Source organism: Giraffa tippelskirchi, chromosome 3 (genome assembly GCF_054371585.1).
Source record: "Giraffa tippelskirchi isolate mGirTip1 chromosome 3, T2T-mGirTip1v1.2.pri, whole genome shotgun sequence".
NCBI classification, from domain to species: Eukaryota; Metazoa; Chordata; class Mammalia; order Artiodactyla; family Giraffidae; genus Giraffa; species Giraffa tippelskirchi.
In genome coordinates this window covers 17,922,552-17,936,940 of record NC_137277.1, presented here as the reverse complement: position 1 = coordinate 17,936,940, position 14,389 = coordinate 17,922,552, and the positions used below count along the sequence as shown (strand labels likewise).

Genomic DNA, 14,389 nt, shown 5'->3' with positions numbered 1-14,389 from the left:
ACATGAATCCATGAATCAAGGGAAATTATGGCAGTTAAGACTGACTCAGGGCCTTCAAAGCTGGATTGAGGTGGCCCTATTCTGGCAGATGGTCCACTGGAGACAATGTATGATCAGCTTTTCCTTTGGCCTAAAAACTACATTAAAAGTCTATTTTGAAATAGTTTTCGTGTTTTTAATTTTCCTTCTGCCATGACGTCATACAGGAGTCCCAGAAACGGCTGCTTGCAAAAGCAGCAACACTGCCCTCTGGCTTTACAGTGCACAAGCAGGAGCCTCGTTCTGACTGCACTACGTGGGATGTAGCAGTGATGGCCTCTTGATTTCAGAACCTCTTCTTAATAAGATGGGTTTAAGTATAAAGATCTTGTTTTCCTATTAGTCTTAGAAAGACTTGTAGTGCATTGATCGTCAGAAAAAAAAAAAGTGTGTTAAGTTTTAGGACACAAATTCAATCCAGTCTCTAAAATTACACAAATTTAAGGTAATTGTCATAATTTACTTCAATTTACCTTGAGATATGCAACTCTGAATTTTGCTTTCAAAGGCACCTTCATTTTGTTGTATTTATTGCATTTAATGTTCTTAGAATAATGCAGTTTATGCAAAATTTCAATTTTCTATCAACACTTTCTAAGTGAAACAATTGACTTGCATACTGCTCTTGGGGGAAGAGGGAAGACTCTGAATTCCCTATATTACCAGGATCATGCCAAATGATCCTCAAGTCCATTCTAGCCATTCACTAAAGGCATTTCTGCTAAACAATTTAAATAAGCTGTTCAAAAGATCATGCTTACACATTAGCAATTTCAGTCCTTCTCTTTTACTGAGGTCTGGGTATCCAGCAAGGGCAAAGCACTTCCCAAACTTCGGAGACAGCTGGCTGGGCAGCTTAATCCTCCTTTGAGCTAAGGAAAACTTTTCTTGGGCTAGCCTATAACCTAAAGTCGCCCTCAGGAGATAGCGCCCTGATTTCTGCTTGAGTGGGAAAACCAGGGAGTTTCAGATTGGTTTAGTTCTGAAAAATAGACAAGGTTTTTCTAAAGAGAGGAAACATAAAATTAGACCAGACTAAAGAGTCAAAAAACCAGGCTCCTAGTTCTACCTTTGATATATACTAGCATTGCAAGCCTTAACACTCAGAGCCTCATTCTTCATCAGCAAAATGGGGCCATGCCTACATTACATAACTGCTGCAAGGATTAGAGACAGCATGAAAATAGTCTATACAAGAATTAAGGTACCATTGATATCACTGGTTCTTTTCAAGACCAAAGCAATTGCCCATTTAATCTGTATTTTAACTTTCACTTTGTTCAGAGTAAAATAAAAATCCTTTGCTTGTGGAAATGCAAATAAATATACTTTATCCTGGTGAATTCAAAAGAGAAATCAAAGAAATCTACAAAAATAAGCAAAATCCACAACTAGTCTTACTTCAGAAAACCAACGTTCAGCCAAATATTTGGTAATGTACTATAGGTGTCCCCGGCCACTTACACCAACAGCAAGAAACAAATATTCGTAACAGTGTGATGGAAAAGCTGGCGAGTAAGAGTGCTATATTTGTACCTATGTACACCTGAGTTTGTGGGCTTTAAAAAATTATTTTCCCCATTTCTTAAGCAAGATTGTAATAAAATTCCACTTTGCTATCTTTTTTCATGTAAAGTGTAAAGGGCTATTGCTAGAAATGAAAAGTAATTTCTAAAAGAAAATGTCAAATTCAGGCCCTGAATAGTGGGATCTGCTGACCAAAGGGCAAGTCACACTCTGTAAGACAAAATATATGGTCTAGAAAGCGAAGATTCAATATTTTGCCAATTCCTGCCAGTTGTCTTTGAACGTTGGAAAGCTTACAACATCAATTCATTTCTTGTTGAAAAAACAAAGGCAGATAAATAACATAGCTCTCGCAAATCCTCCTGAATCAAGTTTTTCCTGGGCTTTACTGAGAGGCAATTCAATTATGACAAATGATATAACACTGGTAACAGCAAGGATAATCCAAGTAGTTTACTAACAAATCTTGACACACCTCAAAATTCTTTCAAATGGTTGAGCTGCCACCAGAAACGGCCGGTAAGTCTTCTCAAATAGCTAGTGTGATTGTTTCCCTCAATACAGCACCAAGAAGTTATAGTTGGCTTAAAATTTTCCAAAAAGAATGAAAACTTGTAGAGTATTGTAAACTCTCATCTGAAGACACATTCTATTTGATACATCCACTGACTGTGTGAAGTGTTAAAAAACAACTCTGGGTCAACGGTGAGCAAAGATGATATTCCTGAAGGAAAATGTGAGAGCTCTAGTGTTCCATGCACAACAATTTGAGAAAACGATAGCATTACTGCTCTTGTAAGCTACTCAGTAGAACCTGTCCTAGCCTCCAGAGTGTCAGAGAAGATTAATTTGAAGTTCTGAAGTCTGCTTTAAGCATGCACTTCTGCATACCTGGGTAACCCCAGGACAACTTTCAGGCAAAGGCAGAGGACCAAACCAGAAGATGGAAGGAAATGTCAAAGAGGTCAGTTCTACCTTCCTCTCTAGGGCTTACTAAAAGTGTATTTAAAACAGCAAACATTTTAACTTAAAAAGAGAAGAGAGAGAGAAGAGGATGAGGAGGACTAAACACAAAGTAAAAAATTGTGGAAATCAAATAGCTCAGGAGTAAGAATTTTCATCCTGAATAGGGCTGCTGCAAAGAATCACTCCTGTCAATGAATCCTGTTCACACACAGCAAATAGTCCCAGGAGCTGGCCATTAGGCGAATGTAAGCCATTCAGGACTTGAGGTAACAACTGCTTGGTACCCTGAGAGACTGACCCTTGCTCAAACTATCTGGATGGAACATGGCAACCAAGGCCACACTTTGGGAAAAGCAGGCCTCCCAACTGCTCCAAATAACCTTTGAAGCAGAAGTTCTAAGGTTCCCAAATAACTAAGTTATAACAAGTAAATGTTTACACAGCCACTAGAGTAGTTATTCAAGATATTTATGAGGGAGGCTGCATTGATACCAATTTCAAATTAGGAAACTGAGGCATATAAAGTTTGTCAAATTTGTCATAAACCACAAAGCAACTCATCTGAAACAGGAGAGCTGAGAAGGAAGTTGAAGGTCTGGTTGAACATTAGACAAACAATAGACTCAGCAACAAAATGACCAGTTTGGCCTCATCTTCAGGATTTGGCTCCTGGCCAAGTGAACCAAGTCTGTGGTAGCATACACAGAAATAGAACTTGGAGTTCCTAACTTCCAGTCCTGTGTTTTGCTCAGTAGGTAACCAAGGGACCATTAACAAACTGATTTTATTCCCAACTTTTCTTATCAAGGAATGGAAAAGCATATGGGTCATCCTTGAAAGACGATAAGCTTTCCCCTTTATGAGCAAAATTTCTGCACCTGGCACAGTCCTCTCCTTAGTAGCTTCCAAATGTTTAACTAGATTACTTCACAATGGAGGATGAGTCACAAGTCTGAGTTCCTCCATCATTACATTCTTGACAACTGAACCACAAAGATAAGCTTTAAAGCCCCCTTCAGCTATGACTGTTTAACTCCTACCAACTTAAGTGTCAGCTTTTCCAAACTGGTATCTTCCCTTGATCTGAAGAGTGTAAAGTGAATATGAGGTAGGCCAAGTCAACCTACAGCATGAATCAAGTGTACTCAATCTTTATTTAGGATAAGTGGCTCATATTTTAGATTAAGAATGTATCAAAGGTGATCTTATTTTTTTGCAACCCAGTTCTAAGACTTTCTCTAAGAACATCCGGGGGACAAAGAGAACATAGTTAAAGCTCTGGAATTTCACTCTTACAACTTAAAAAATTACTAATAGGAGGAACAGGACTTCAGTTCTGAAAAAACTTTGCTATGAAGGCCAAATACTTAGGAACGATTTGACCATCTGTAATCAGCCATGAGCTTCACCACAAGATACCCTCAAAGATAAAAGTTCACTGCCCAGTCACTATCTGTACTTCAGTCTAGCTGGGCATAATTTTAACTGACTTTTTAGCAACAACATTAAGCAACCCCTGTGCTATGAATCTTTCTGAATTTAGATTTCAAGCAATAAGAAACAAAATTGTTTCATCTGCAATTCAAGAAAAGAATTTCACATCAATCTTCAATCCTTAAGACATTGCTACAACTGTAATAAAAGGTTGTTTATTTTTTTCAAAGCAGGTTTCTCCTACTCCCTCAAACACCACACATATGACGTAGCTCAAAACTGCAATTTCTATTTTGAGGGTCATCTGGGATCCACAGAAGTGACTTTCAATTACTTGGAATTTCAAAACAGAGGTTCCCTACTAACAATGCATCAGTGGCAAAATATTCCCCCATTTTGTTTCCTTTGTGGGAGAAAAGTTCTTCAAATTGGAAAGAATCTGTAGTCTTACAAAGATTACACTGGAATTAGTTCTTTTTTTCCTTTAGGAGGGCGGCCATCAATCCAAAGGTTTTGGTAAAAGTTATGGCTCAGATTTCAAAATGCAAACAGATGTTCCTGAAGCAACCGAAATGGGCCACTCCACTTTTATTCCCAGAACAGTGGCGACTCCCAAGTTACTTTGTGTCCCAACTCTGCAAAGGGCAAAACCCCATCCCCCTTTAGTGTAAACTTTCAAGAGAAGTAGAACAGCACACTTTTGGAGTTTCCCAAAGCGGCTGGCGACGTGCGAGGTCAGGTCGTTCTGAGTGAGAATCGGGGCTGGACATAAGCAATCTCGAGGGCAAGAGCGCTCAGAGATTTGCACGTGCCGCGATCTAGCTGGTCCCTGGGAAGAATTAGTGGTTGCTACAGTAGGAAGAAGGCTGTTCCTTTTCACAGCCCTGGCCGCGGGGTGGCCTTGGTGCATGGGGGAAGATGGTGGGTGCGCCTGGCTCTCTGCCCTCAGAGCCTCCAGCTGACTGCCACGCCGAAGGGACGCGCGGCCGGAGCTGTACCTCCACCCGCCCCCGCGGCGCCAGTCTTTGGAATGTGGCGTCGCCCCCACCATGCCCATCGAAGTAGGGGTCCCGCTACACCGGGCCTCGCCGCCATACCCAGGCCGCATGGGGGTGGGGAAAGAACTTAGCGGAGTTCGGCCGCAGGATCAGAGCCCCCGTGGTAGGAGCAAAAGGTAGTCGTTTCACCCGGTCTCTCCCCAGTTGGGGTCTCGGGAAATTTGGGGTAATTACCCAAGAATCCCGCCCTCTGTGAGAGGCGAGGTTGCGGGGCTGCCGGGACGGTTTGAGGACCGGGCCCGGCCGGAGAGACTCAAACCTTCACCACCCCAGGCCCCGGGTCCCACTCCCCGCCGTCTCCCGGCGCCGCCACTTCAGGCAGCCCACTCGGCCCGGCCTCTCCCCGCGCCCGGACCACCCCCCATGGGGTGCTCTCACTGCGCAGCGAGTCCCTCCGCTGCCTCCTCCCAGCCCAAAATGGCGGCGGCGGCCACCGATCCTTCTCGTCGCCTTTCTCTAGGGCCGAGGATACCTCCGCGCCCAAGCCCCTCCCCCTTCAGCCGGATCTATTTTCTGCCCACTGAAGATTAACGCCATCAATGAACTCTTTAATTGAGGTAGGGAAGGCGGGTCTGATTGTGCTTCCGCACAGCTAATCGTTGACAAACGGAGGAATATTGATAGGTGAATGGACCAATCAAAGGAGGCATCGATGAGCGCGGGATGCCGCTCGCGAAAGGGTAGATGGGTTTTGAGTTTTCTGTGTGCTTGTTGGCGTGACAGGCTCTTGATCCCCCTTCCCCAGCTAGAAGAACTACAATCCCCAGCAGGCACCGCGCTGCCAGGCGGGGCCGTGGGGGGAGGTGCCCCCGGGAAGGGCCCCCCTCCCCCCAACTTCAGTGCCTGAGAGGCTTCACCAGAGCTGCAGCAGTGGGTAGGGCTGAAGCGTTGGGAATTGCACAGACAGACGGTCGCACAGAAAGACACACAGACGTAGTCCTGTGCATAGCCCCTGACAGCAAATAGGTCAGTTCTGCCTTTGCAAAATCTCCTTCCCGGATCATTTCCCCTTTTCCAAGGAATCCATCCTTATCCCAGTTGGCTTTCCCTCCCAGCTGTCTATAGCGCGAAGACATCTCTTCCCCTTTCTTCTGTTTCCCATTGAGAAGGAGGAGGGAAGTCGGCCAAACCCTATAGATGAAAGGGCCTCAGTCCCAGGCTGGGCCCAGGTCTCAGTCGTGTCTCTTGGGGCGTTGACTTCTGGAGCCCAACGCGGGATGGAGGTGGGGAGCTGCAGTCAAGATGGGGGCCTCTGGAGGCAGTAGGGAAAGGACTCCTCCTCAGGCTTGTCAGAGCCACTGACCCACTCCTCTCCCTGCCTATCCAGGTCATTGCTGTATATTCGCCTCCCCAGGCTGTCTTTTCCCCCTCTTTGGTTCTCTGCAGCTGCCTAGCTGCTTGCTTTGGCCTCAGTGACTTTGAGAAGAATAAGATGTAAGCCCTGGCCTGGGACCTGAGGAACAGGGCTGGAAAGATGGTTCCCTAATCCCCATTTGACCCCCTCCCTGCTTAGAGGTGTGAAAACCAGGGTGGAGGCGGCCTTCCGGCCCTTTATTTGAAAATGAAGGTGTGTAGGTCTGATGCTACAAAATGGCTGCCGCTGCCTTGGTAAAAATTTGCTGGGCAGCCAGAATCCTCCTGAAAATTCTCCTTCTGGACTTAAGTTTGTGTTATTTAAAGCAGGTGTCACTAGTTAAAGGCCTCTGATGAAAGACTGGGAACAGAAGAAGGTGGCTTCTCCAAACCAACCGCCACCAGCCGCCCTGGAGGAGGCCAAGGTAAGCCCCATTCTCCCAACCACCTTAGTGCCCTGAAGGTGGATCCTGCCAACTGGGATTGTGGCTTCTTGTCTCAAATGTGGTGGTGGATTTGGGAAACCAGTATTTTTTAAATGAGTCCCTACTGTGCACTGAGCAACATGCCAATGCTATCTCAAAAAACGCTTTTCTGTCAATGGTTACCCACTCCCACACCTCCCCTCCTCTTGCTGGGGCCAGGCAGCCTTTGCTATCTTAGTTCCCCCACTAGGGATCCAGGGATCAAACCCCTGCCTCCTGCAGTGGAAGCATGGACTGCTGGGGAAGTCCCCTGAAGTGCCTTTTTTTAGAATCATGCAGCCAGCAAGCAGAAGACCTAGGATTTAAGCTTAGGGCCTTAAACAACAGAACCCTGCCTTGCATTTTTGTCTAGGCTGAGAACCAAGTCTGAAGCAGGGAGAAGAGTTTGAGCCATTGGTTCATAATTTAGGTTGGGTTTAGGGGGTAGAAAATCACCCAGGAGGGAGGGGAGAGTCAGATTGTATCAGGCCCTCAGAGAACATCACCTTCTGATCAACAGCAGGAGCCCAAAGCTTCCCAACCTGTGTGCTGTCTCACTGCCTCCACCTTGCCCATTCTTTTCCCCTAGTCCACAGCTACCTATAGGTAAGGAAGGAATACTTGCCCTCTGACCCATACTTAGCTACCTCCAGTATATTTTCTGGATTTATTTAACTTGGAGTTCATGGCATGTCAGGTTCAGAGAGGGCAAATAACTCACCCAGATCACACAGCTTATCTGCAGTAGTGGTAATGGTGGTAGAGGGACAGGCCTTTAGGAGGGAGGCAGCATGTGGGGCTGAGGGCAGGGCTGGCTTGGGTGGGAGTAAGCTCCTGCAGGACAGTTGCTGAGGGCTGGGAATGGGTGGATGACTGTGCACACACAAGTGAGCCCCCCGCCTCGGACTTCCCAGTGGCCTTGCCTCTTCCTGGATGGAGCAGAAGCTCTTCTCAGTTGGCCCAAGACACTGGTGGAGACACGGCCTGTCACTCTTGATTGATAGCCTCCCTGCAGGTAAAGTAATAATACAACACAACCAACAACACACACATGCGCGCACCCCCAACATACCCCATCCCACATTGTGAAGAGGACTTTGGGGTCTCCCAAATGCGTGTTAACACACCTCCAGCTCTTATAGGATCGTGTCTACCTCCCAGGACAAACCCTATGCTTGTGTAGACCCATGCTCAGATATCCCTGAACACAACATATAATGTGTTAAACATTATAAAACACTGTTCTAATGCTAGTAGTTATTATTAGAATTCCCCAAACCACGAACTTCTAGCAATTCATTCCCCTCCCCCCACACTCAGTATTCCCACCCTCACCACGACAGAGATAAACAGATGCCCTGAACACACACACTCTTGACAGAATCCTTTCCACCTCTTAGATAAGTTCTAGAATTCTCTGGGCTACATACTGCAGATTGGCCCTTCCTGTAGTGCTTTCCTGGCCCTCCTGTAGAAGAGTGATACCAACTTCTGCCTGGAATAAATACACTCCATTCACCCTGGAATGACAGAAAAGAGAGTCTCGTGTTCTGATATCTTTTGGGTCCCCCCACCCCCTTCTTCTGGGCTTATGTCATTTAATATATATTTATTGAACACTCACCTTGAGCCATGCATAGCGACACAGTGGTGAACCGAACAGATGGGACCCATTCTTCTAGGGGAGAGAAAGATGGTAAATGGTAATGTGCTAATGCTAAGTGGGACGTTAACTGTCACATATCAGGGAGTCACTAGAAAGGGGAGGAGGGGGCTACATAGGGTGGTCAGGGAGAGCTGACATTGGAACTAAACCTTAAGGGACGAAAAAGAATCAGCTATGCAGATAGCTGGAAGCAGGATTGGCCACATAGATTGTGGGGCTTCTAATTCAAAATTACTAAGAAGTTCAAGACAATGGCAGCAGAGATTAAGCAAAGCGCTAAGCTTGGGGCTTTCTGGATAGGGGTTCTGTGGGACAGTACAGGTCATTTGCCAGGGAACTAGCTCTGCCCAAAAGGTAAGTTTTCGTTTTCTTTTAAAAAATTTTTTTTGTTTTGGAATATAGCTGATTAACTGTTGTGATAGTTTCAGGTGACTTGCAAAGGGACTCGGCCATACATGTGTGTGTGCTGTGCTAAGTCTCTTCAGTCGCGTTCAACTGTTTGTGACGCTATGGCTCCTCCATCCATGGGATTTTTCAGGCAAGAATACTGGATTGGGTGGCCATACCCTCCTCCAGGGGATCTTCCTGACCCAGGGATGGAACGCACGTCTCTTATGCCTCCTGCATTGGCAGGCAGATTTTTTTTTACCACTTTCATCACCTGGGCTTCAGTGGTAAAGAGCCCACCTGCAATGCAGGAGACACAGGAGACATGGGTTCGATCCTTGGATTGGGAAAATCTGGAGAAAGAAATGGCAACCCACTCCAGTATTCTGGCCTGAAAAATCCTATGGACAGAGGAGTCTGGCGGGCTACAGTCCTTGGAGTCGCAGAGAATTGGGGATAAATGAGCAACTAAGCACGCACAAGGCATTTGTATGCATGTATCCATTCTCCCCCAAATTCCCCTCGCATCCAAGCTGCCACCTAACATTGAGCAGAATTCTGTGTGCTGTACAGTAGGTCCTTATTGGTTGTCCATTTTAAATATAGCCATGGGTACATGTCCATTCCAAACTCCCTAACTATCCCTCCCTACCATCCTTCCCCTGGCAACCAAAAGTTCTTTTTCTAAGTCTGTGAGTCTGTTCCTGTTTTCTAGGTGAGTTCACTTGTATCATTTCTTTCTAGATTGCACATATAAGGGGTGACATATGATATTTCTCTTCTAACTTACTTAACTCAGTATAATAATCTCTGGGTCCATCCATGTAAGAGAAGCTTTCTAAAGAGGGAAGAGCAAGTGCTCTTTGGGCTTCTGATCAAGCAAATACATCATGAGCGACTTTCCATCCTGTTTCAGAGTATTTATTGAATGTTTACTCTATGCCAGCTACTGTTGCAGGTGTTGAAATTACAGAGTGAGATACGCAGGCAAGATTCTGGCTCTCCCCATGAGTTTGCTTGGGGAGGGTTAGAGGACAGACAGTAGACAGGTAAGCCCATAAACTGACAGATGGTTGTAGAAGGTGTGAGGCTAGAGAGGGACAAAGTGAGCTGGGTGTGTGCGGGTCGGATTCAACCACTGGGGAGAGGCCGTCTGTGATCCCTCCTCCTTTGTCCTCTCTCTTTAGATCTCTGGCACTTGTGGGAGCCCCCAGACACCCCCTGAGCCTCATGACCCTGGAGGTTCCCGGCCCCTGACTCCTCGAATGGAGAGCCACTCAGAGGAGGAAGACCCTCCTGGGACTGGCGGTGGCTTGGGCTGGAATGGTAGGAGTCCCCGGGCCCAGAGCCCAGGGGGCTGTTCCGCAGAGGCCATGCTGGCCCGGAAGAAGCACCGCAGGCGGCCTTCAAAGCGCAAGAGGCACTGGCGGCCCTACCTGGAGCTCAGCTGGGCTGAGAAGCAACAGCGGGATGAGAGGCAGAGCAAGCGGGCCTCCCGGGTCCGAGAAGAGATGTTCGCCAAAGGCCAACCCGTGGCACCCTACAACACCACCCAGTTCCTGATGAACGACCGAGACCCCGAGGAGCCCAACCTGGATGTGCTCCAGGGGGCCTCGCATCCAGGCTCCAGCGGGGAGAGTGAAGCCGGGGACAGTGATGGGCAGGGCCGCGCTCGTGGGGAGTTCCAGCAGAAGGATTTCTCCGAGGCCTATGAGCGCTATCACGCTGAGAGCCTGCAGGGCCGCAGCAAGGAGGAGCTGGTGCAAGACTACCTGGATCTGGAGAGGCGGCTGTCCCAGGCCGAGGAGGAGATGAGGAGGCTGCAGCAGCTGCGGGGGTGCACCAGCTGGCGCCCCTGTTGCCAGGTGGAGGAACTGGCCGCCGAGATAGAGAGGCTCCGGACGGAGAACCAGCGACTTCGGCAGGAGAATGAGATGTGGAACCGAGAAGGCGGCCGCCGTGGTGGGCAGCCAGGCAGCTAGGGGTGCCCCCTGCCCCAGCCAGGCTGACTCAAGGAGTGTACCCTCAGGCCAGCTGAGTCTCAAGGAGGCAGGCAGGTCTCAGTCCCCCTGCTCTCCCTGAGAACACCCAGTACAGGCTCAGGCTTCTACCTTGTCATGGCCACAATTTGTTCTTGGATGTCATGTTACTTTTCACAAAGGAATTAAATGATTTTGGTGAGATCACATGGGAGTGACTAGCATTGATTTCACTAGGGCTGCTGTGAGAAATGGAGAAGGCAGTGGCACCCCACTCCAGTACTCTTGCCTGGAAAATCCCACGGACGGAGAAGCCTGGTGGGCTACAGTCCATGGGGTCGCAAAGAGTTGGACACGACTGAGCGACTTCACTTTCACTTTTCACTTTCATGCGTTGGAGAAGGAAGTGGCAACCCACTCCAGTGTTCTTGCCTGGAGAATCCCGGGGACGGGGGAGCCTGGTGGGCTGCCGTCTGTAGGGTGGCACAGAGTCGGACACGGCTGAAGCGACTTAGCAGCAGCAGCAGCAGCTGTGAGAAAGAATCAAAGCCCATTCTTCCCAGAGGGGTCTGGGACTGCCTCAAGCCTGGGAGGACCGGAGACCCCTGCCCTGGGGTGTCTTGGTTGCCTGAAATCTGCTCCATGTATCTGGGAACCATCAACTGCTCTGAAGGTTTTAGAGAGAGGAAGGCAGAAGAGGGAGGGAACCACCAAGTTCAGCCAGAGCCTGACTTAAGATGCCAGATTGCCTTGAGGAACTGGGAGTTTCCCTGGAGGAGAGAGGCCTGGGCTCAAGGCCAGGGGTTTCTTCAGGGTTTATTCTCAGGCTCCCTGTGTTTTCCCTATTCTCTCCACAGTGTAGAGGGCTGGGCTAGACAAAGGCTGGGGACCTTGTGTTTCCTTGTCCTTAACAGTCTCCCTAAACGCCTCCCACATCTCTCAGCTGGGGCTTGGGCAGGAGGTGAGTTGTCAGGTTTGCCCTCTGACCTCCGAGAAGGGCACTTACAAGTAAGCACTCAAGGGAAATTTTCTCCTGATGGAAAATAACCCCAAGGCCAGTTGGACGGGATAGATCCTTAGCAGAGCTGGAAGCCTGCTGTGCACCTGTGCATCCCTGCTCCTTTTAGCCTAATCACCTGTGTGGTTAATTCCCTCGAAGGTGAGCCCCTCACCTGTCTGTCTAATAGAGAGCTGAGTCATCCCAGATATGCCACCAACACACCAGCAATATGGGCTCTGAAGCGAGCTCACACACCCCCTCACACTCAGACCCACCCTTCCCCAGGCACCTCGTCTCTTGTTCTTGTGGCTGCAGAGTGTCAAGCTGCGGTGGTGGAGGGGAAGTTAGTCAACCAGCGTGTGTTGGCTCTGCCACTGTGCTCAGGGAGCGGTGGAAGCCTGGCTGGCCCAGCCTAACCTCCGTTTCAGGAAAACTCATCTTGACAGGCCACGTTGGGCGAGAGAAGGGCTCAGGCCTGGGAGCTGCTGGGATGGAAATGTTGACAAACCCCGTGTGTTGCCAGGATAACTTTCATTTCTACCCTGCCACACCCAGGCCTCGCCAGCGTCTTCTACCAGAAGCAAGGCCGAAACAGACTCTAGGAAGGGATGGGTTTTTATGAGGGCAGAATCCCATCTTTGGGGTCTCCCCTGACCCAGCCCTGGCCGAGAGTCTTAGCCCTCTCCCCTCTGATCCCAGACAACTCTGTCAGGAAAGGGCTGGAGGAATGATCGTTTCCACTTTGCAGACAGAAAGCCCTAGGCTCAGAGAGGAAGCCGCTTTTGGGTTCCAGGAAAGCTGGCCCTGGGCTGGCCTTCCCCTGTGGGGGTGCTAGCCAGGGACCTGAAGGCCCCTGGGTAGGGCGCAGGCAGCCTCCCAGCGGCTGCATTCCTCAGCATGGAGCCAGAGGGAGAGGGGAGGGCCAGGGCCAGGACAGAGTTGTTTACCCACCGGGAGGCCTCTGTGTGTGTGAGTGTGTGTGTGTGTGTGAAAGTAACTAGGAGGGGAGAGAAGATTCCAGAGGGCTGTGAGAGTGTAGGGGGAGGGGTGTGGGTGCAGTGTCAGGGGAGAGGGTGCTGGGGGTGTGTCCAGGAGGCAGCTGGGGCCAGCATGTCCCTGAGCAGGCAGGAGCTGCACATAGCAGAGGGGACAGGTGAAGAGTTTGGCCTTTCTCGGCCAAGGAGCTGAGGAGCCTGGAGACCGAAAAGCTGCCATAATGCCAACACACACGTACACACACATGCATGCACACACACAATGGTTGAAGGGCTCTGGGTCAGGGTCACACCAAGGTGGGATAATTTTTCCAAGGCTGGTGGGGCCCAGGATTGGGCAAGAAAACAGGAAAAAAAAAAAAAAAGGAGAAGGGTGTGAGCTGGAAGAGTGTCAGGAGGGGCTGAGAAGGATGGGAGAAGAGTCAGTATGGATCCCTACCCCCATCTGGGTCCCTGACCTCAGCGCCCCTAACCCTCAGCACTGGGTGGAGCCAGCTCTGTGCTGGGGGTTCTTTTTGCCTCCCTGCTTTTCCCTCTCCCAGGAGCCCACTTTGGTGAGGAAGCTCCTGGTTACAGGCCCCATCACCCTGTCTGCTGGGCAAGCTGGACCTGGACACTTCTCTCTCCTCCCGAGGCCTTTCCAGAGCAGATGCCCAGGGCCTCATTCCCTCCAGCTCATTTGCTTTCCAGCACCTTCTTGGTCTCCTGGACTGGGAGAGGGAGGCCCAGAGGGGCAGGTAGTTCCCAGGAGAGACTGCATACCCTAGTCTTGGATACTTCTTTCTTCCCCACCCAAGGTGGACACCCTTGTATCCAATGGACAGTCCCTGCCTGCCGTGGGGTCAGGGAATAAGAGGTGATGGGGTGGGAGGAGCTTGCCAGGAGAGGGGGATGGGGATCAAGGTGAAGTCATTCAGTGTGAGTGAAGAGAATGGCCAGGTCCCATTGCCCCACTGGGCACAGGCAAGGATGGCACTGGCCCTTTAAGTGGGGGTGCCAGTCAATGCCCTCCCCCAGCCAACCCAATTCAAGGGCACACTGAGCATGTGCAGGAGCTGTGCAAAGCCAGAGGGGAGGGAAGTGGGGGGATAGATTCCGGAGGGAGCTCCTCACCCCCCTGCTTCCTGTAGCTGCCCCCACTCTCCTTCCTGGGTCTGACAAAGGAGCCCAAGGTGCTCAGCCATCCCCTTCCCCCATCCCAGACCCTCGGTGGATGCTGCCCTCTGGGGACTCTGGGGCCTGCAAGGGGTGAGGGATAGCCTCTTGGCCCTGGGAAGTCTCGGGAGCCCCCCTGCTGCTCGGAGGTGGCACCCGAACTCAGCCCAGTGCCAGCCTCACTTCCCCGGTGAGGGTGTGGGCGGGTGGTGGGTGATCTTCCTGTTGCTTAACGTGTTTGATTTCATTCCATTGGTGTCAGGGTTTCTAAAGGAATTGCCTACCTTGATGACGTTCTGCTCAGAAAATTAAAAACAGCGAAGATGAGGTCCCTGCCCCCACCCCCAGGAGCTTCCAGTCTAAAGT

General features: G+C 49.6%; 1 protein-coding gene and 1 long non-coding RNA gene across 28 annotated transcripts; one reads left to right on the top strand and one right to left on the bottom strand.

Moving 5' to 3' along the window:
* Nucleotides 1-2,034: 2,034 nt before the first annotated feature.
* Nucleotides 2,035-11,080, top strand: HEXIM2 (HEXIM P-TEFb complex subunit 2). Of its 27 annotated transcripts, none has more exons than XM_081577109.1 (5): nt 3,500-3,640; nt 5,485-5,581; nt 6,708-6,802; nt 7,756-7,856; nt 10,082-11,080. In XM_081577109.1, the coding sequence occupies exon 5, from the start codon at nt 10,160-10,162 to the stop codon at nt 10,874-10,876; it is 717 nt and encodes a 238-aa protein (XP_081433235.1). In that variant the 5' UTR covers nt 3,500-3,640; nt 5,485-5,581; nt 6,708-6,802; nt 7,756-7,856; nt 10,082-10,159; the 3' UTR covers nt 10,877-11,080. The 27 variants fall into 27 exon arrangements, with proteins under 27 accessions (XP_081433229.1, XP_081433235.1, XP_081433234.1 ...); XM_081577105.1 differs by lacking the exon at nt 3,500-3,640 and adding an exon at nt 4,987-5,140; XM_081577106.1 differs by lacking the exon at nt 3,500-3,640 and adding an exon at nt 4,987-5,140 and having other exon boundaries at nt 6,705-6,802.
* On the bottom strand, nt 5,555-8,519 carry LOC145541224 (uncharacterized). The gene is made up of 3 exons (XR_014078885.1): nt 8,466-8,519; nt 8,272-8,361; nt 5,555-7,850 (listed from the first exon to the last, which is right to left on the bottom strand). It is a non-coding gene; the product is annotated as an uncharacterized LOC145541224 (long non-coding RNA).
* Nucleotides 11,081-14,389: the final 3,309 nt, after the last annotated feature.

What these genes read in the sequence shown, in the direction of transcription:
- HEXIM2 (XM_081577103.1), top strand. Translation starts at nt 6,731, where the DNA reads ATGAAAGACTGGGAACAGAAGAAGGTGGCTTCTCCAAACCAACCGCCA. An exon ending in CCGCCCTGGAGGAGGCCAAG is followed by an intron (nt 6,803 to 10,081) that starts GTAAGCCCCATT and finishes CTCTCTCTTTAG; the next exon opens with ATCTCTGGCACTTGTGGGAG.